The 21,292-nt window shown below is 37.1% G+C and overlaps 1 protein-coding gene across 2 annotated transcripts in view; it reads right to left on the bottom strand.

Moving 5' to 3' along the window:
* The window catches only part of LOC127810586 (protein TONSOKU), a 61,303-nt gene that overhangs the window by 22,474 nt on the left and 17,537 nt on the right, over positions 1 to 21,292 (bottom strand). Inside the window, exons 8-10 of one of the 2 annotated variants that reach the window (XM_052350132.1) lie at positions 11,155 to 11,358; positions 10,896 to 11,040; positions 4,720 to 4,839 (exon numbers count right to left, since the gene is read on the bottom strand). In XM_052350132.1, the coding sequence (XP_052206092.1) occupies positions 4,720 to 4,839; positions 10,896 to 11,040; positions 11,155 to 11,358 (469 nt within the window). Of the gene's footprint in view, positions 1 to 4,719; positions 4,840 to 10,895; positions 11,044 to 11,154; positions 11,359 to 21,292 lie in introns of both variants that reach the window. The other variant, XM_052350131.1, reaches the window with a different exon arrangement.

Raw genomic sequence — 21,292 nt, 5'->3', positions numbered from 1 at the left:
TTGAGGTTGCCTACTCCAACGAAGGGATTTTTCTATCCCAAAGAAAATATGTACTTGATTTGTTGGCAGAAACAGGTATGCTTAGGGGAAAAGGATCTAAAATTCCAATTGAACCTAACAGTAAATTGTGGAATAATCCAAACAGTCAAATGGTGGATAAGGGGAGATATCAAAGACTTGTTGGGAGACTAATCTACCTATCCCACACAAGGCTAGACATAGCATTTGCAGTCAAATTTGTGAGTCAATTCATGCACAATCCAACAGAAGAGCACATGCTCACTGTGAGGAGGATCTTAAGCTACTTGAAGACCACTCCAGGCAAGGGAATTCTCTTTAAAGCAAGGAAAGAACTGGACATCAATGGTTTTTCAGATGCAGATTATGCAGGTTCAGTAATAGATAGAAGATCTACAAGTGGTTACTGTGTATATCTAGGGGGAAATTTGGTATCATGGAGAAGCAAGAAGCAGACTGTGGTAGCAAGGTCAAGTGCAGAGGCAGAGTTCTGAGCCATGGCCCTAAGTCTATGTGAGGTCTTATGGTTGAAAATCATTTTAGAAGACCTAAAGATTCAAAGCCAAGGCCCAATTGGTATAAAGTGTGATAACCAAGCAGGTATCAGCATAGCCCATAATCCGATTCAACATGACAGGACTAAACATGTTGAGGTTGATAGACATTTTGTAAAAGAAAAATTGGAAGCAAGTTTAATCCAGTTACCCTATGTGCCTTCAAAGGATCAGGTAGCAGATATACTGACCAAGGGGTTGCCAACAAAGAGATTTGATGATTTGACAAGCAAGCTTAGAATGTGCGATATACATTCTCCAGCTTGAGGGGAAATGTTAGCGAGGATAGAGTAGAAGATAAAGATAAAGTAGCAACAACTAACTTTCTGATTTATGTTGTATTTTTCTATAAATTAATTATTGTAATCTAGTCCTAGAAAGTAGGAATTATCTAGTCCTATATTCTAAGAATTATCCAGTCCTAAAACTTTGGAGATTTCTTAAGAGTTGTTCTCTATTTATACTTGTACATTCATTCCTAGTATGAGGAAAAGTATTCTTCTTTTTCCCAATTATTTCACACTATAAGCAAATTCTATTAGAGGTAAATGCTTGTCCCATTTACCTTGAAAGTATCTGGTGCTCGCCCTTAATCAAGTACCTATATAGTCCTTTTAAACTGTCCATCAGATTGAGAATGTTATGTCATACTAAAATCCAATCTAGCTACTAGTTCTTGAAGACCTTCCCCCCCACCCCCTAAAAAAAAAAAAAAAACTTGAAATAAATCTAGGGTCTCTATCCAAGACTACACTAACAAGAATCACATGAAGTATTACCATCTCATCAACATACATTTAACCTAACCTCATTGCTGAGAACGTGATGCTAACAGGTAAGAAATGGGCAGTCTTTGTCAACCTATCCACAATGGCCCAAATAGTGTTGTCACACTTGGGGCCCTATATAGCCCACTCACAAAATCCATCCCGATGTCCTCATTCTTCCACTCTAGAATAGGAGACAAGTGGAGCAGTCTTGTAGGTCTTTAATGCTCCATCTTTCTCTACTGACACACAAAACCTCTGGACACAAAAGGCATAGAAGAGGATGCTGGTAGCAACCTCAAAAGACAAAAAAGGAGGCGTCTTAACACTCATTCTAAGGCCCAAACATTGATTTGAGATATTTTCGATAAAGAAGAGCCCTCCTAAAAGCTTTATTACGCTTGGCTTTTTCTTATGCATTAGGGTATTTTTATCATTCTACATAATGTCTCCTATGGTTTTTTGGAAACATTAATTATGCGTTACCATTTTATTTAGTCTTTTCCTAGTCTTACTATTAATAGTTTCACTTTTTGTTTAGTTTCGTAATAGGAAAAGGATTTTCCTAACCCGAAGTAAGAATAGATATAACTCTATAAATACCATGGTAATTACTGCAGTTTGCTCAAAGAGTATATGCTTTCTTTGAATTGTGTGATACATTTATAATCCTATGTGTGATGCCTACGGAACCCTAAGTGTGATACCTAGAAGATATTTCTCTCTTTAATATTTCAATTTCAAATTCTTATTTTCGTAACCCAGCCTCCAGACCTCCTTTTAGCCTCCAAATGCCATCTTTTCAAACATAAGGTAATTCCAAGCTATGAGAAAGGTAATTTAACTTGTGTTTCTTCAGTTGCCATCTACCATAGGCTATTACCCAACCACACAGTATTAAGAAGCAACCAACTCATGTATGTTAAGTGTCACTATATGCTACAAATCCTCCTAATCCCTCTGAGATAGTCAGGATGGGCACTGTGATCAACCTATGCTTCAACTTTTGAAAAACTACTTCCATAGGTTTCAAGCCACTCTTCATCAAAAAATAAAAAAGATCTCATACCACTAGAACTTTACATTCTTTTGGGTCAATCTTGTCAATGGTATAGCTGTGTGGAGAATCCTTCCACAAAGTCTATAATAACCTGCCTAGCCTAAGAAACTCCTCACCTCCAAGGTATTTCCCAGTCTCTCTTACCTCACCGCAAACCTCTACCTTAGTTGAATCCCCCACAAAAACCCCTTTCAAACACCACATGCCCAAGGAATGCTACATTCTTTAACCAAAAAGAGCATTTCAAAAGATCAATATATGACCTTTCCCTTAGTGTCTGGAGCACTATCCTGAGATGATCTTTGTGCACTTGTTCATTCTTCAAGTCAATCAATATATCAATGAATACAATTGACAAAACAATCCACTAGTCTAAACACTCAATTTATCATGGAGGATTCCTTCAATTTCGAATGCATCAACAGTGTCTTCGGAGTCGGAATATGTCTCCTTTGCAGCAGCCCACATTTCTTGTGTTGTCCCATAGAGAATAAAGTTTTCTCCACTTCATTTGTCATGGAATTGATAAACCATGACATTACCATATTGTTTTCTGTCTTCCTCACCCTATAATTTGGGTCTTCTGTCTTTGGTTTAGTAGCAGCACCAGTGATGTAATCATCCTTTTCTCGGCCACATACGAACATCATAACTGAATGGGACCATTGAAGATAGCTGTGTCCATTCAGTTTGTGGTCTATAATAAGGATAGTAGAGGAATCAGCTCCCCCATTAGGAGTCAGAAATGTGGGAACTTGAGAGGAAGAAGAACCGACCATTGCAGATGAAAAACTTGAAGGAAGTAGGACCGGGATTTGATGGAACAAGAGATGAAATCAGGATCGGAATTGAAGAACTAACCGAAATTTGGTGGAACAAGAGATGGAAACAGGATTGGAATTGAGGAATTTTGATCGGAATAATGGACTGCTCTGATACCATGAAGTTTTCGGACATAAAAACTACATCTATTATTTGTGTCTCACAAATATATACAAATTACAACTTAGTAACCACCCATATGAGTCGGTTATGCCATGAAAATTGTCAGATAAAACTGAAAAAAACTATCTAGGGTCAAAATTATACACTTAAAAATACAAAACTGTATAATTACACATTTTCTACAATTCTTATAAACCTTCCAAACCATTCTATTTGATTCATAGTGATATCTGGGGACCTGCAAGAATACCTACCCTAATCGGTACTCGTTGGTTTATCATTTTCATAGATGATCATACAAGTGTTTGTTGAGTGTTCCTAATGAAAGAAAAATCTGAAGCCAGTGATGTCTTTAGAAAGTTTCATAAGATGGTGTTTAATGTGTTTCAATCCTCAATCCATGTTCTTCATTCAGATAATGGCCGAGAGTATTTCTCAAATGAATTCAACCATTATCTAATTGAACAGGGAATAATTCACCAAAGTTCTTGCCCTTACAATCCTCAACAAAATGGCGTGCTTCCTAGGTAGTCTTTAAATTATAGCGACAACCTTCACAACTAGAAGATTGGTTCTTGAATAGCTTTTGCTGGCATCTTCAATTATTTTCTTTAAACCGGCTTTGGGGATGTTAAGAAATATGGTTTCCATCAAACAATTGAGTCCCTTTAATATGTGTGCATGTTATGGTCACCTCCACCTAAAATACTAAACAAGACTTGGGGAACTACCTTTTTGATGTCTTTCTCCTTTCTACTTTTAGCCTACCAATAATTTGAGAAAAGGGGGATAAGTGGTTGTAGGTTAATGTTCTATGTAGAGAAGGATGGTCCATTCTTCAATGGTTAGGAGGGTATGAAACATTATCTTATAGGTATTCAAGTTGTAGTGCATCATTCCATCTTCTACACTAGAGTTCTAGTGTTCCTACGCTCAAAGTTGATGAATGAGGTAACCTTTTTTTGACAATGTGGTCTTTTTATAGAGGGCTTTGATAGTGTGAAGATTCCTTGTGCTAGTCTAAAAGGTATCCTCTCTCATCCTTGTTTTATGCATTTGGTGACTAAATCATTTATGCTTATATAAATCTAGGTTTCTTCAACCTTCTGCACATAATTTACCCTTGATGGCGTATTTTCTTATGAAAAGTCATTACCTGCAACAACACAACAATCACAAGCCTTAATCACTAAAGAAAATCATTAACTAATCTAAAAAAATAAGGCACCAAGCATATTTTCCTTCAAAAGCAAATCTTGATGCTTTCTTTCCAATTTCCTTTTTCATTTCTATTTTGTTATTTATTTATTTATTTTGTTATTTATTTAGAAGACGAAATTGAAGAATGTAAATTTAAACCATGTTAAAGACAAACCATCAATAGAAACTTCAATCCAGTCTTTTCCTTCCAAGTGATCCTTGATGTTATCAATTCCCATGGAGGGTTCAAGAGTTCTTCCGCCAAGTTTCATCTGCCCAATGATGGGCAGCAGGCCTGTAGGGTCAGCATAATGCTTATCAGAAGATGTTTGCTTAGTGAATAAAGGCAGAAAAAATCAAGAAGATTTGTCATAAATCAAGACAGGATACATCAAGAAAATTGATAATAATATTCTATAAAATTAAGGCTGTAAATTAGGTCTATATTTCTATAAATAGAAGAATACACAATTAGGAGAAATCTACTTCCATATTTAGGAAGCTAATCTGTATATATGGCTATCAAGTAAATGAATGAAGTGTGCAGTTTTTTCCACATGGTATGAGAGCCATAGGAAACCTTCCATAAAGCAACCTTTTTTTCCAGTCTTCATTGCCGACTAATTTCCGGCAGCCTTCATTGCTGCAACCACACCTACTGATCTGTAACTCTTTCTTATTCTTTCCTCAGCCTTGTTTCTCCGTTCAATCAAGATGTCTACTAATACTAGCAAGATTAGCTCTTGTGATACAAGAGAAACAACAACACTTCCAGGGATCCTACCTTATGGAGAATTGCAGCAGATTCATGCAGCCTACAGATTGGACGGGAGAAATTACCTTAAATGGTCCCAACTAATCCAAACCATTTTGAAAGGGAAAGGAAAGATATGTCACATCACGGGGACCAAACCAACGAAGGAAGATCCAACTTATGCAACATGGGATGAAGTGGATTTCAGGATCATTGCATGGCCATGGAGTTTCATAGCACCCAAAATAAATGATATATGTATGTTTCTACCCACAGCCAAGGAAGTTTGGGAGTCTATCCAACAAACCTATTTGAAAGTTAAAGATACAGCCCGAATTCATGAATTGAAGACCAAAATCACTGTTGCAAAATAAGGGAACAAGTCTATCACAGAATATGCCAATCTCCTAAAAGGATTTTGACAAAAAATAGATCACTACAGAGTTATTGAGATGAAACACAATGATGATGTAGCCACACTGAAAACCTTCATAGAAAAAGATAGAACTGATGATTTTTTAGCAGAACTCAATGAGGAGTATGATCAGGTAAGAATCCAAATCCTTAGTAAAGTTGATTTACCTTCACTTAATGAAGTTATTTCAATTATACTAGCCAAAGAAAGCAGAAGGGGTGTAATGCTACACCCTAAACTAGTCGAGGCTTCAGCACTGGTGGCGAATGGAGGAGGCCATGGATTCAAGAAAGATCAACTGAATGGAGACAGTGGTAAGACAGTTCCTAAACATAGGGAGTGACAACCTATGGTGTACTTTCTGCAAGAAACCTAGGCATACTAGGGAGATGTGTTGGAAGTTAAATGGAAAGCCACGTAGTAAAGAATGGGAAATAAGGGTGGACAACTGCATCGGAGTCAATGGCAAGCCAATATGGCCACTTCACACAGGGAAGAACAAATCCATGAACCAAAAGAACTGCAAGAATTTAACTTGGAGGAGATTAAAAGGTTGAGGCAATTCCTAATACCCTAGACAAACCATCTATCTCAAGTAACTGCTTCGTGATACATTCAGGTAAACCTCCTATTTCTTATGCTTTAAAGGCCTCTGATACTTATTCTCCAGATTCCTAGATCATAAATTCTGGCACCATTGACCATATGACACCTTTCTCTTAGTTCTTTCACTCATATACTCCCTGTTCTGGCCATAGGAAAATAGCTACTACTGATGGTTCATTAATCACAATAGCTGGCATATGAGAAATTACAATTAGCCCTACTCTCACTATGCCCACCAATCTTCTTTCAGTATATAAATTGTCCTTTGATGTCAACTACAAAGTTATTTTTCTACCTTCTTGTTGCTTATTTTAGGACCAAGTCTCGAAACTGATGATTGGGCGTGCTAAGGAATGAGATGGATTATACTACCTTGACAAATCTAAGAAACAAACTACTCCCAAATGGAATCAGCCCCTAACCTACTTTCTCTGAATAATATCAGCCCCATAAGGACACTATTTGGCTACATCATTACAGGATATGACATCTTGCTTTCTCCACACTCAAGATTATGTTCCCTTCTTTATTTGCAAATCTAGATATTAGCAAATTTCATTGTGACAAGCGTGCTATTTTTTCTCCTAGTAATAACATAAGTCCTTTTCCTTTTGATTTAATTCATAATGATATTTGGGGTCCATCAACTATTCCAAATATTTCTAATGCACATTGGTTAGTCACATTCATTGATGATTGTACACAAGTTACGTGGGTTTTTCTCCCTAAATCTAAATCTAATGTGAGTGACAATCTTCCAATTTTTTTCTCTATGATCCAAACTCAATTTGGGACTCAAATCAAACAGTTTAGGTCTAATAATGCCCAGACTTTTTCCACCTATTGCCACCAAAGGAGAATTATTCATAAGTCCTCTTGTGTTTCTACCCCACAACAAAATGGCCTTGCAAAAAGAAAGAACAATCACCTTCTAGATATTGCACGAGCCTTGTTGTTTCAACATAATGTGCCTATACATTTTTTGGGAGAAACAATCCTTATAGCAACCTACATTATCAATCCACTACCATCCCACGTGTTAAATTTTCACTCCCATGGTCATGTTATCTCACTTCTATTCGGGTCTTTCTTCCACATCTACCCTTAGCCCTAAGGTCATTGGTTGTATTTCTTTTGTTCATGTTCACAACCATGATAGAGAAAAATTGGATCCTCGAGCAGCTAAATGTGTCATTGTGGGCTATCCTTCTAACCAAAAAGCATACAAATGCTATCACCCTCCCACTAAAAGGTTTCTAATCACTGCCAATGTTACCTTTGTTGAGACTGAATCCTATTTTTCTCAACGTTATCTTCAAAGAAGTATGGAAGATAAGGACGAGCCTCTACTTAACTCCTTTCCATTTGAAGTGCGAAAACCTTTACCTAAGTTCGCAAATCCTGAAGGCCCTAAACATACAATTACAGAACCTGCCCTTACCCCTACACTAGAAACCCAGTCTCAACCTACCTATCCTAAACTAGAATCTCCTATATCGAACCTTCCTAAACCCCATGACCCTGGAAAGGGACAAACCATTATGAACAACCGTTTCTCACATACTTACACAAGGACTAATCCAGAACCTAAACCAAGGTTACACCTATCATCGGAACCAAATTCTAGAAATGAGGTCTCTCAACGCACCTTCTAAGACTGATTCTAGGACAGAAATAGATCTGCCCATAACCCTAAGGAAAGGAACCAGAGAGTGTACAAAATATCTCTTATATCCATTATCTCATTTTTTATCATTTCGAAGGTGCTCTCCAACTCATAAAAGCTTTCTTGCAAACATTCATACAGCATCCATTCCTACCACATTATTAGAGGCTTTAAAGTGTAAAAAGTGGAAGAATACTATGAGTGTTGAAATGCAAGCCCTGGAGAAGAACAATACTTGGGAAATTGTGGATTTGCCAAAAGGAAAGAAAATGGTGGGCTGCAAATGGGTTTTCACAATCAAATATAAAGTAGATGGGTCACTTGAAAGGTATAAAGCTCGGTTGGTAGCTAAGGAATACACCCAAACATATAGAATTGACTACTAGGAAACTTCTGCTCTAGTAGCCAAAATGAACATGGTAAAAATTCTTTTGTCCCTAGCAGCTAATTTTGGTTGGCCTTTACAACAATTCGATGTGAAGAATGCTTTCTTACACGAAGACCTTGAGGAGGAGATCTACATGGATATACCTCCAAGATTCAATGAAAACAGATCTGGAACTAAAGCCTGCAAACTCAAGAAGGCACTATATGGCCTAAAACAATCACCTAGAGCTTGATTCGAGAGATTTTCCAAGGTAATGCAAACCATGGGGTATAAACCAAGCCAAGGGGACCACACCTTGTTCATAAAACACTCAGGTTCAAATTCAATTACAGCTCTTATTGTCTATGTTGATGATATTATAGTGACAGGAAATAATGAGAAGAAGAGACAAAACTTGGGGAGATGTTTGGCTATGGGATTTGAAATAAAGGAACTAGGGAATTTAAAGTATTTCCTAGGTATTGAAGTGGCACGATCTAGACATGGGATATTTATATCTCAACACAAGTATGTTCTTGACCTTTTGAGGGACATAGGAAAAATGGATTGCAAATCAGCCAGCATCCTAATTGATCCTAAACACAAACTGGGTGAAGAATAGGGAGACAAGGATACCAACAAAGAAGCCTATCAAAGATTGGTTGGCAAGCTGATTTATCTATCTCACACAAGGCCGAACATAGCCTATGCAGTGAGCATAGTAAGTCAGTTTATGCACAAACCCAAAGAGCTTCACCTACAAGCAGTCTATAAAATTCTGCACTACCTCAAAGGTACCATAGGAAAGGGAATTTTGTTCAAAAAGGGGGCTAAACTTACCCTAGAAGCCTATACCGATGCAGATTATGCAAGCTCAATGGTTGATAGGAGGTCTACCACAAAATATTGCACTTTCTTGGGAGGAAATCTAGTTACTTGGAGGAGTAAAAAATAGACTGTTGTGGCTAGGTCAAGTGCAGAATTGAAATTCCAAGCAATGGCACAAGGTATATGTGAGTTGATATGGCTGAAAATTATTTGTGAAGACTTGAGACTCAAGTGGGACAGCCCTATGAGACTCTATTGTGACAATAAGTCTGTTATTAGCATTGCACACAATCATGAACAACATGACAGAACCAAACACATTGAGGTTGATCAACATTTTATTAAAGAGAAACTGGACAGTGAGCTTATTTGTACGCTCTATATGCCAAGTGAATCCCGGCTAGCTAATGTTCTAACCAAGGGACTCCCTAGTCCTATCTTCCACAAGACTATAGCCAAGCTGAGAATAGACAATGTCTATTCACTAGCTTGAGAGGGAGTGTCGTGAATCAAGGCAAAAAAATCAAGAAGATTTGTCATAAATCAAGGCAGGATACATCAAGAAGATTGATAATAATATTTTGTAAAGTTAAGGCTGTAAATTAGGTATGTATTTCTATAAATAGAAGAATACTCAATTAGAAAAGATCTCTCAATTAGGAGGAATCCGCTTCCATATTTAGGAAGCTAATTTGTACATATGGCTATCAAGTAAATGAATGAAGTGTGCAGTTTTTTCCACAGTTTGCAACAACACTATTCAAATTAATGAAATGTAGTGAGTAATAAGCTCAAAAATGCATGATTGCGGAGTATTTTTTTCTAGAATATGAAAAATTCAACATCCTAGAATATGAAAACTTCAACATCCCACAAAACTAGCAAGACACAACACTCAGCATCACTTACAGAATGAAGTAAGCCTACAACATTAACCATTTCTTTCACCAACATTTTTCCAGAATGAGAAACCTGAATATGAGGATTCATGACACCAAATAGCCAAACTAGCAGTGATATTGTATTTGTAAGACAAGCATTGCATACACCACCATAATCATTTTGACCCTAAATTTTTGCTTCATTTAATCATAATAACAATTGGAATGTAGCAACATATTGGATTGCAGCAGTTAGCAAGGTAATCTTACTATTAGCTAAAGAAATACCTGAATCAACTACTGTGATTCAAATGAAAAGGCAGTGCATATGACTGATTTTCATGTGTACTCTCATTTACACCCTAATCTAAAAATAGCTTCTGGACGCAACTCTCAGTTTGAAGTAGGAACATAAAGCAGAACAGTAAGAATTATTTTGATCAAGTGTAAAGCAACTAAATTTTATATATTCCCTATAGAGGTTCTCAGTACATGACTAACGATTGGCAAGTTAGATACCTTCTCCGCAAGCATTTCATTTCATGAATTGTTCAACAAATTTACATAAAACGAGGAATGCATTAAGTATTTTAATCATGGAGCAAAACCAGAATATTAATGAGAGAGAATTACATGCTTGCCTGTATGTATGGAGATACATTTATTTGCTCGCCAATGACTAGGCATTGACAAAAACATTCATAGGACTGCATTTGTCTACAATACTACAAGATTACAGTCTGAAACTAATTTAATTTCTGTATAGTAATAGTACTACACAAGATTGCAAAGCCAAGCAAGAAAAATGGAAATATAAATGCAGAAGTTGCCTACCCCTCGATCTTTTCTCTGTTGGAAGTTGTAGATAGTATAAGCATGCAACTTCAACCTTCACATGCTCTATGCTCAACTTATCCCCAACCATGCATGAGCCCAGTTCTACATGAACAAAGTCTCCATCAAGTTTGAATGCCACATACTGCTGCAATTAACAAAAATAGCAGAGGTAACTAAGTAAATATAAAGGAGGAAGCAAAAGGAAGAAAAATGAGAAAAATCAATGCTCATCATCAAATTATGTTTCTAGACTCACATTATCATCAGCAGCATGATCCTTCCATCCATTTGGATAAGAAATGGAATTTTTAAGAGCTTCACAACTGCTTGAAGATTTATAAGTGCTGGCACACGGAACAGCTGCTTCAGGGCTGCTTGATTTGTAGGAACAAATGCTTTCTTCAAGATTAACAGGAGCACGAGTATCGGTGGTATATTTAGAAGCAACTGCTGAGAAATCCTACAAAGCCAAAAGAATGAAGGATGTTAAGATTTTTGGTCTTGACAAATTTAGTGGTCATACTGAAGCAGAACAATCAACCAAAAGATAGCTCTGATGCAAATTAATGCAGAACACAAGAATAAACTAAAAATTCAATCAACAAGCCCAAATTAATTCTCAAATCAATATGAATAACCATAAATAACCATAAACCACTCCAATTAGGATTACATAATCCCAATGGAACCTACTAAGTAAAGGAAACAAATCAAATTCGGAAATAAATATGTAGAAAATAGACCAAAAGATGTAGAAGAAATAGAAAAGCTGTACCTCTCACAAATTGATAGAACAGAATGTTACAACCCCTATTAATAGGGAAGTAGAGTACAACATAGGAAAGATAAACAATAAGGAAAGATAAACTGTACACAATAAAAAAGTCAAAAGTGTAATGAAATTCTAGGGCACAAAAGAATAGAGAACATGAGAGGAAGAAGGAAAAAGTATCTCGGTAACTTTTCTGATCCAGGGAATCAAAAACATAACGAAACAAACAAGCAACGTGGCTATTTATACATATAGCGCAGCACTCTTATTAATAAACAGCGCCTAACTAACAATAACTATAAGTTACCGGAAACACAATAGAAACAAACTAAGCACAACAATACAAAACACTTATAATTCCACACTCCCCCTCAAATCAAACTCCTCTGTAGGGGAACAGTCGGTAATCTACATCTTGCTGGAACAGGAAGAATCATAGGAATTCCTTTGTATAGGAGACGCCTTTAGGCCAAGCTTTTGACATAGAAACTGGAACCGATCCCTGGCTAGACTTTTAGTGAAGATGTCTGCTATCTAATAGGTTGTAGGAATATACCAGACTTCAATGTCACCATTCTCAACCCGTTCACACACAAAATGCACATCTATCTCGATGTGTTTAGTACGAGAATGGAACACAGGGTTCTCATCCATACTTTTGGCCGCCAAATTATCACTCCAAACAACTGATGTAGTATTACACGAATATCCCAACTCAGCAAATAAGGATCTCAACCATAGCAGTTCTGTAACACCCAATGCAATAGCCCTGTATTCAACTTCTCCTATTGACCTGGCCACCACAGATTGCTTTTTTGATCCCCACAATCAAGTTGTGTCCAAGAAAAACACTAAACCCACTAGTAGATCTCCTAGTCTCCTTGCTGTCAGCATGGTTTGCATCTATGTACACAGTTAGAGACAAATCACCAAGTGAGGGAGAGACCCACAACCCCAATCCAATTGTCCCTTTGATGTATCTAAGTAGCCTCTTGCAAGCAGTCCAATGCTGCACTTTGGGAGCAGACAAATACTGACTTCAACTTGTTGACAGTAAAGGAAATATCACGACGCATATATGTCAGATATTGCAAAGACCCAATTAGAGTTCTATACAAAGATGGATTGGGAAAAACATCACCCTCATCAGTCAAAGAAAGGCCAGAAACCATGGGTGTATCACAGGGTTTACAGTCTTGCATGTGAGCCTTCTTCAGCACGTCTAAACCATATTTAGATTGGGTCAAGTACAGGCCATTTGTATCTCGATATGCCTCAAACCCTAGGAAGTAATTAACTGAACCAAGAGTCTTTAAGGCAAAGTGTGTATCCAAATCAACAATACAAGACTTAAGGGTTGTATTATCAAAACCAGTAAGCAAGATGTCATCCACATAGACCAAAATGAACAAGATATAGGTTGAGGTTCATTTAATGAACAAAGACACATCAGATGTTGCCCTAGAGAATCCCCAGCTCTATAAAGCCATCCTCAATTTATTGTACCAAGCCCTAGGTGATTGTTTAAGACCATAAAAGGACTTCTTCAATTGACAAACATGTGAGGGAAACTTAGAGCTAACAAAACCTTCTAGTTGGGTCATAAACATGGCTTCTTGCAAGTCCCCATTTAAGAAAGCATTATTGACATCTACTTGTTGCACATCCCATCCAAAAGCTACTGCTAAAGCGAACAACACCCAAATGGTAGATGCCTTTACCACTGGACTAAACATCTCACCATAATCCACTCTAGGGTTTTGAAGGAAACCCTTTGCAACTAATCTAGCCTTATATATAAGAATTGAACCATCAGCCTTATACTTGACTCGAAACACCCATTTACATCCAATCAAATTCATATCCTTCGAAAATGGCACAAAAACCCAAGTATGATTACGATACAAAGCAAAAATCTCGTCTTCCATAGCTTGAACCCATCATGGGTCTAAGAGAGCCTCATGAACTGAATTAGGTTCAAGAGTGCTAACTAAGGCATGAGGTGAGGTAGGAGCAATTTTGGCTTTGGATCTAGTGACCATAGGATGAATAGAAGGTGCAGGGACAGCTTTAGATCTAGGTAAGGGAGCAGTTGCAATGGGCAGTGAAAAAGAAGAGGAAGAAGAAACAAAAGGACTAGAGCTGGTTTGAGGTGCAGAATGAGATGGAGCCAAAACAGGATTAGGAGGACTATCAGGCAGTGCTACTTAAGGAGGTGAAGAAAAAGATGAAGAAGAAGGAAATTGAAAAGAAGGAAACACTGTGGTAGATCTGCCACATTGAAGCTCACTGGAAGCAGACTTAGACACAGAAGAAGAAGATATAGAGAACAAAGCTGGATAAGGAAACTCAAGAGGATTAAATTGGACATGACAGGATACATACACCCTTTCTGATGGATGCAAACACTTATAACCAGCTTGAGTGTGACTACATCCAATGAAAACACATTTGGAGGTATGAAAATCAAATTTGCACTTGTTATAGGGTAGGTAAGGAAAACAAGCACAACCAAAAGGTTACAACAAGAAATAGTTTGGTGCTTATGGTATAGCAGTTCAAAAGGAGTTTGAAATCTGAGAGGAGAAGCAGGTAAGAGGCTTATTGTATGAACTGCAGTGAGAAATGCTTCTACCCAAAACTTTAATGGCATATAAGCATGTGCCAATAAAGTGAGTATCATTTCAACAATGTGTCTATGTTTCCTCTCAACCACACCATTTTGTTGGTGTGTATAGGGACAAGTAAATCTAGGTTGAATACCTTGGCTTTGAAGATAAGGTAAGAATGCTTTAAACTCACCCCCATTATCAGTTTACAAAGCCCTAAGTTTTGAATTATACTGCAATTCAGCAAACTTGTGGAAAGTAACAAATATATATAGGGCATCAAATTTCATAATAGACCAATTCTAATGGTTTTGTAGCCTTAATTTCACAATTAGCAAAAGGAAGCCAATGTAGTTTACCAAGCTTACATGAGTCACAAAAGGATAGATCAAATTGTGAAAAAGGAACATGAATTTTATTCAATACTACTTTTAGTACATTTGATGATAGATGCCCTAGTTCGGCATGCCATTGTAAACTAGCACTATTACATTGAGCTATTTTAGCACTTGGAGATTGCTCATGAACAAATGAGTTGTGTTTATTACAAGGAAAACCAGCTGAGCTATTTGACAACAAATAAACACTCGAAGATTTGGATTGGACTAGAATGCTAGAAGCAACATGAGCAAATGCTGGTGACAGCCAACAGAGTCCATCCTTAAGACCTCCCTGAAGTAACACTTTCCCGGAATCCTTGTCCTTAATCAAACAAGAACTAGCATGAAATTCAGAAACAACATTGTGATCACGAGTGAGTTGTGATACACTAATTAAGTTATTTTTCATGCTAGGGACATGCAGAACAATAGGCAAAGAGATGATAGAAGTAGGCTGCTATTATGTATCTAAATTGATATAACCAACACGTGAGATAGGTAGGGTCTTACCATTTCCCATGGCCACTTTGTCATCACCAGTATAAGGAGCATGGATGGAAAGATTACCGAGGTTAGATGTGATATGATTTGTTACACCAGAGTCAACAAACCAGGCAAGATCTGCAACAAAAGCCGAGGATTGGGACAAATTATCAGGTTGCGGAGGAAAATTGCTATAGTAAGCACCTGGAACTGATCCTAAATCATGCATGTAGGCTCCATTAGAACCACCAAAGGCAACCATATATGCCTTGGATTCTGACTAACCATCACCATTATTAAAAAGACCAACCCTGGATTAGTAGTGCTCTGTAAATTTCAGTCAAACCTATGGTAACACTTGTCAGCCAAGTGTCCCGCTTTGCCACAAATCTGACAATAAACTCTTCTATTTGAAGATCTACCTCGTCCTCTTCCTCCTCTATTAACAAAACTTCCTCCTCTAGTCATGTAACCTCCTCTATTAGCAACAAAATCACCAGATCCATTTCTTGCAGACTGTGCCATATTAATAGTCATGCCAGGGGACATATGTAACTCCGAATCAAAAGTAGAAGCAACCAATGGCAAATTCTTAGATGACAGCCTTTGTTCATCCATTTGATAGGTTATCAAACTGACAATTGTTTCATAGTCATGATCAAGTCCATTTAAAATAGTAAGAAACAATTCTTTATCATCTAGAGGTTTTCCGATTGCTGCAACGAATGGCCTATAGTCTTAATCTTCAAGACATAATCATTCACCGACAATGCACATTTCTTAAGAGACCTTAGCTGTTGTTTTAACTAGAATGACTTAGCAATCGTTTGTCGCGAATAAAGATTTTCTAAGTAATTCCATACCTCGGCAGATAATTCAGAATGAATCACCTGTGTGAGAACCTCCCTGTTGATCATGGAAACCAGCCATTCGAGCAATAATTGATCTAACCGCATCCAAGCCAGATAGTTGGGATTGATCACATCAGCAACTGCACCATCTGCTGACGTTGAATCTGGACTTGACAGATTCTTTGGCGGCAACAACACCTTATTAACAAATGGCACAAGATCAAATGCACAAAGAGTTGCAAGGATCTATGCTTCCCAAAAGATGTAGTTGCTCGAGTCGAGCTTAATTGGAATGAAACTGAACGCTTTAGCCACCGCAGAAAAATCAAATTGCGAGGCTATTGAGGAAGAGGAATTACAAGGAGATGAAGAGGAGTTCAAATTACAGGCCATTGGCTCTAATACCAGAAGAGATGAGGCGTCTTTACCCCTCGTTATTCGAGTAACCAGGTATGAATTTGGAAGACCAAATTCTTTTGAGGTGGGAAAAAATTGTAACGACTCGTTAGAGGGCCTAGAATTTAGTTAGAAATTATTTAATTTCTTATTTAATTTTTGGCCAAGAGAATTTGCCAATTAATTATTTAATGTGGCAATTTAGAGATTTTTAAAAGAGAATGATAGTATTTAATGGCATTTAATTATTTGAAAATTAAATGCAAGGGCATGAAAGTAATTATAGAGTTTTAATAATAATTTCTTTTAATAGGAATTATTTATTTATATGATATTAAGTATTTAAAGGAGATTGAGAATCCATGTGTGAGAAGGATTAAGTGGAAATTATCCAAATTAATTAAGAATAAGGTCTCCAAGTTATAATAGGAGAAGGAGATGGGCTTCTAAGGCTTCTTATGTGTGTATATAAGTCTCATAAACCTTAGCTTTTTCATGCCACGAAGAACAAAGAGCCAAGAAGAGGTAGCAGTGCTTTAGCATAGGAGATTCTTATTGAATCATTTGAATCGATCAGAATTATCGAGGCAAGTATCTTCCTTGTAATCCCTTCCATTATAGGTTCTTGTGAGTTCATTTTCAGATTATTCAGTGTCTTTGTTGAGTTTTCAAATTTATATCAGTAAGCAGATACGTGTATATATATATACGTATAACAGTGAAGTTATGAGCAAGTTATGCATTAGTTCTTATAGCGATTATCTTTGATTTAATATTCTTATCAATTGGAATTTGTTTTCCCAAGATTTATTTCAGAATGTAGTTTTGTTAGGATTTGAATCAAAACAAAGTCTCTGTGAGCGTTCATTTCTGGGTTATATATATGCAAATATCCGAATGAGTCCTCTCATATCCGGATGGCTTTTTCAAAAGTTGCGAGTAGCATCCAGATAGGTTTGGGCATATTCGAATGGCTTGTTTAGTTTTTGTGAGTGACATTCGGATGGCCCCCAGGCATATTCGGATGGAGATATCCGGATGGTTTCTATCACATCCGAATGCATCCAGTGCTTGTTGTGAGTAATATCTGAATATATCGATTCATATCCAGATGAGTTCCAAGTTCTCTGCGTGCGATATCTGGATGGTTCTTCATACATCCGAATAGCTCATATCTGGATGCCCTTTCTTTCTATCCGGATAGGTCTAACATATCCGAATGCCTCCTTTCGTATCCAGATGCCTCTCTCAAGTTGAAGAATCATATTCGAATAGTCTCTTGTAGCATCCAAATACCTTAATAAGATATCCAGATGGCCTAAATCATATTCGGATGTCCTATGCTATATCCAAATACATCTCAACATATCCGAATAGCTCGTGTTTTGAAGTTCCAGAGTATCCGGATGACTTGATTCATATCCGAATGGCTTCTCTCATATCCGAAAATCCTTCCTCATATCCAGATAGTCTTTCCAAAACTTTAGTTATGTTTTCCAGTGAACCCCAATCCAAGTTATTAGCTAAATAAAGATTAAATACCCTCAAATATTGGAATCTTATGACATTTATAATAAGTTTACAATGCCCATAACTCATGAATCATTATATTTCAATATAAGAGATGAAGATCATATAACATGTTTAATAATTATGATGGCACGTTCAGCATTATTCTATGATATTATGTGCATACATCTTGGTATGAGTATTGAGCATGACTTTATATGAAACACTTCATATTGTGTACTAGCATGTGTATGAACATTGCATTCATTATGCGCGCCAGGCGGCCTGTCCGCGAGAATCCCACCAGTTTCAGTTTATGTGTTGCTCGTCTGGTAACGACCAAGGGCCTAGGGGCATATTGCCCATAGTATGTGCTTACAGTTTTTATGTATGCAGGATTCAAATCAGTCAGGTATGTATTACAGATTATGTGGGCCTATGAGCCAAAGTTGCATACCTGCATTTATTTTCAGATTATGTGCATTACCATTTTGTAAATGCAAACAGACAGTGAATATTATCCTTTCAGTTCAAGGACAATTAGTATGTTTTCAGTATCGATATTCTTCAATTTAATTTCAATTATTCTTTCCAACTTATTACTTGCTGAGCTTTGTAGCTCACCTTGTACTCTTCACCATTCCAGGTCCTAACGGGGGAGTACCAAATGTGGGATCTAGCAGCAATAATCAATAGTGTATGTACGTGGAGCCACTCAAAAATAAAATATATCTGGGAGTTTGTTAGTTTTATAGTGTCTTATCATATTAGGATTATTTTATATTTCAATTAAGAGATTTTCCCTTAGACGTAGTTTATGGTTTTTAGTTCATATTAACTCAAAGTTCAATTTCAGTTGTTTGAAACGCTTCCAGTTTTGATTAGTTGAGTTATTGATAATTTCAGTTTTAGTTTATCAAAGAGTTTTATTTATTTTATCTATTTTCCTTGTAGCACCTCTTCTCAGGCAATTCTAGGAGAGGGGGTGTTATACATGTAATGAAATTCTAAAGCACAAAAGAACAGAGAACACGAGAGGAAAAAGGAAAAAGTCTCTCGGTAACTTTTCTGATCTAGGGAATCAAAAACATAACAAAACAAACAAGAGACGTGGCTATTTATACATATAGCGCAGCACTAATAAACAGCGCCTAACTAACAATAACTATAAGTTATCAAAAACACAATAGAAACAAACTAAGTACAGCAATACAAAACCCTTATACTTCCACACAAAGATACAAGAAAAGCAAGACTGGAAAGTATCTAAATCTAGAAAATTTATTTCTAAACCATGCAGATAAGATCAGTGTTAAATTAGGAAGAATAGACCAAGACATCATAATCCAATCATCTTCATAATCTCGTGAATCAATCAACACTTCCCGTCAACCTGGTGAATGAATATCTATTCAGCTTGCCTATAAGCTCTTCTGACCTTTTGATAGGAAGACCCTTTGTCAATAAATTAGCTAGCTGATTTTTTGAAGTAACAAAGGGTATGCAAATATCCCCAACCTCTAACTTTCCCTTGATGAAATGACGATCAATCTCAACATGCTTTGTGCGATCGTGTTGCACTAAATTATGTGCAATGTTGATAGGTGATTAATTGTCACAAAACAAGTTCGTTGGACCATGACTAGGAATTTTTAGATCATCCAACACAATTTTCAGCCACAATAGTTCACATAAACCAAGAGCCATTACTCGAAACTCAGCTTCTGCACTAGATCGAGCCACTACACTTTGTTTTTTACTTCTCCAAGACACTAAATTTCCTCCTAAGAATACACAATAGCCTATAGTAGATCTTCTATCCACAAGGGAGCCTCCATAATTAGCATCTGTGCACCTTGCAACTTCCAATTTCTCCCCTTATTTGAACAAAAGACCTTTCCCTGGTGTTGCCTTTAGATAATACAAGATTCTTCTCACTGCTTGCTTATGTTCTTCGGTCGAGTTGTGCATAAATTGGCTCACCAAGTTGATAGCAAATGCAATGTCAAGCCTTGTGTGAGATAAGTAGATTAACGACCCACTAACCTTTGATACCTCCCTTTGTCTACCATTTGGCCATCAGATTTTCCTAATTTGAGATTTGATTCTAGTGGAGTACCAACCATTCTACCACCTAACAACCCAATTTCTTTCAATAAATCCATGGTATATTTTATTTGGGAAAGAAAGATAACATTCTTAGAATAGGCTACGTCTATGCCCAAGAAATACTTAAGCTTGCCAAGATCCTTTATGTCAAAAACTTGAGCCAAATTCTCCTTTAGGTGCTACTATTCATCAACATCATTCTCAGTGACAACAATATCATCTACATACACTAGTAAAGTTGTTAGATTGCCCTGCTTAGAATGCTTAACAAATAGAGTATGATTTCCCTTACTTTGTCGATACCGCATTTGCTTCAGAGCTTTTGAAAACCTGTCAAACCAAGCCCTTGGGAATTGCTTTAACCCATAAAAAGTCTTTTTTAACCTACATACTTTCCCTAATACATCCATAGTGAATCCTGAAGGTGGCTCCATAAAGAATTCCTCCTCTGAATCACCATGTAGGAAGGCGTTTTTTACATCCAATTGCATTAATTCCCAACCACAAGAACTAACCAGAGATATAAGTATCCTAACAATAGTCCTTTTCCACAGGTGCAAATGTTTCCAAATAATCAATGCCATAAATTTGTGTATCCCTTAGCTACCAACCAAGCCTTATACATTTCTAAAGTACCATCTACATTATACTTCACATTAAAGACCCATCTGCAGCCTACAGGTTGAATCCCCTTTGGTCTAGGCACCAAGTCTAGTTTTTCTCAAGGCTCTCATTTCCTCTTACATGGCATGTATCCAATTTTGGTTCTATAATGCCTCCTCTATTGACTTAGGAATGGTTATGGAATCAAGGGAAGACAAGAAACTCTTGTGTTTGGATGAAAGGCGATGATAGGAAATGAAAGTGGCTATAGGATGCTATGTGCAACTCCTAACTCCTTTTCTAACAGCAATAAGCAAGTCTAAATCATTGTGAATAGGATCAAAATGAATAAAAGACTGAGATAGTTCCATACCTAACCTTGGAATAGATGTTATTACCTGCTTGGCACATGAAATAGGCTGAACCCTTTGCTTGTAGACATAGGGTGAACCCTTGAATTTGGCAAGAAAAGACATCACTGGTTGGTCTGGAATAAGAGGACCAAGGGATGATAATAACTCTCCCAATTCTCCTAAATCTAAGGACTCTGGTACAGAGAGAATAGGTAGGGTAGATAGGTCAGATTCTGATATAGGCTGAGAATTCAAAGACAAGTCCAAAGTAGGCATAGGTAGATTAGGCAAATCATGGTCACCATCAATACTCTCCCCCTGGGGACTAG

This window comes from Diospyros lotus, chromosome 9 (assembly GCF_014633365.1).
Source record: "Diospyros lotus cultivar Yz01 chromosome 9, ASM1463336v1, whole genome shotgun sequence".
NCBI lineage: Eukaryota > Viridiplantae > Streptophyta > Magnoliopsida > Ericales > Ebenaceae > Diospyros > Diospyros lotus.
This window is presented reverse-complemented; position numbering and strand designations above follow the sequence as displayed.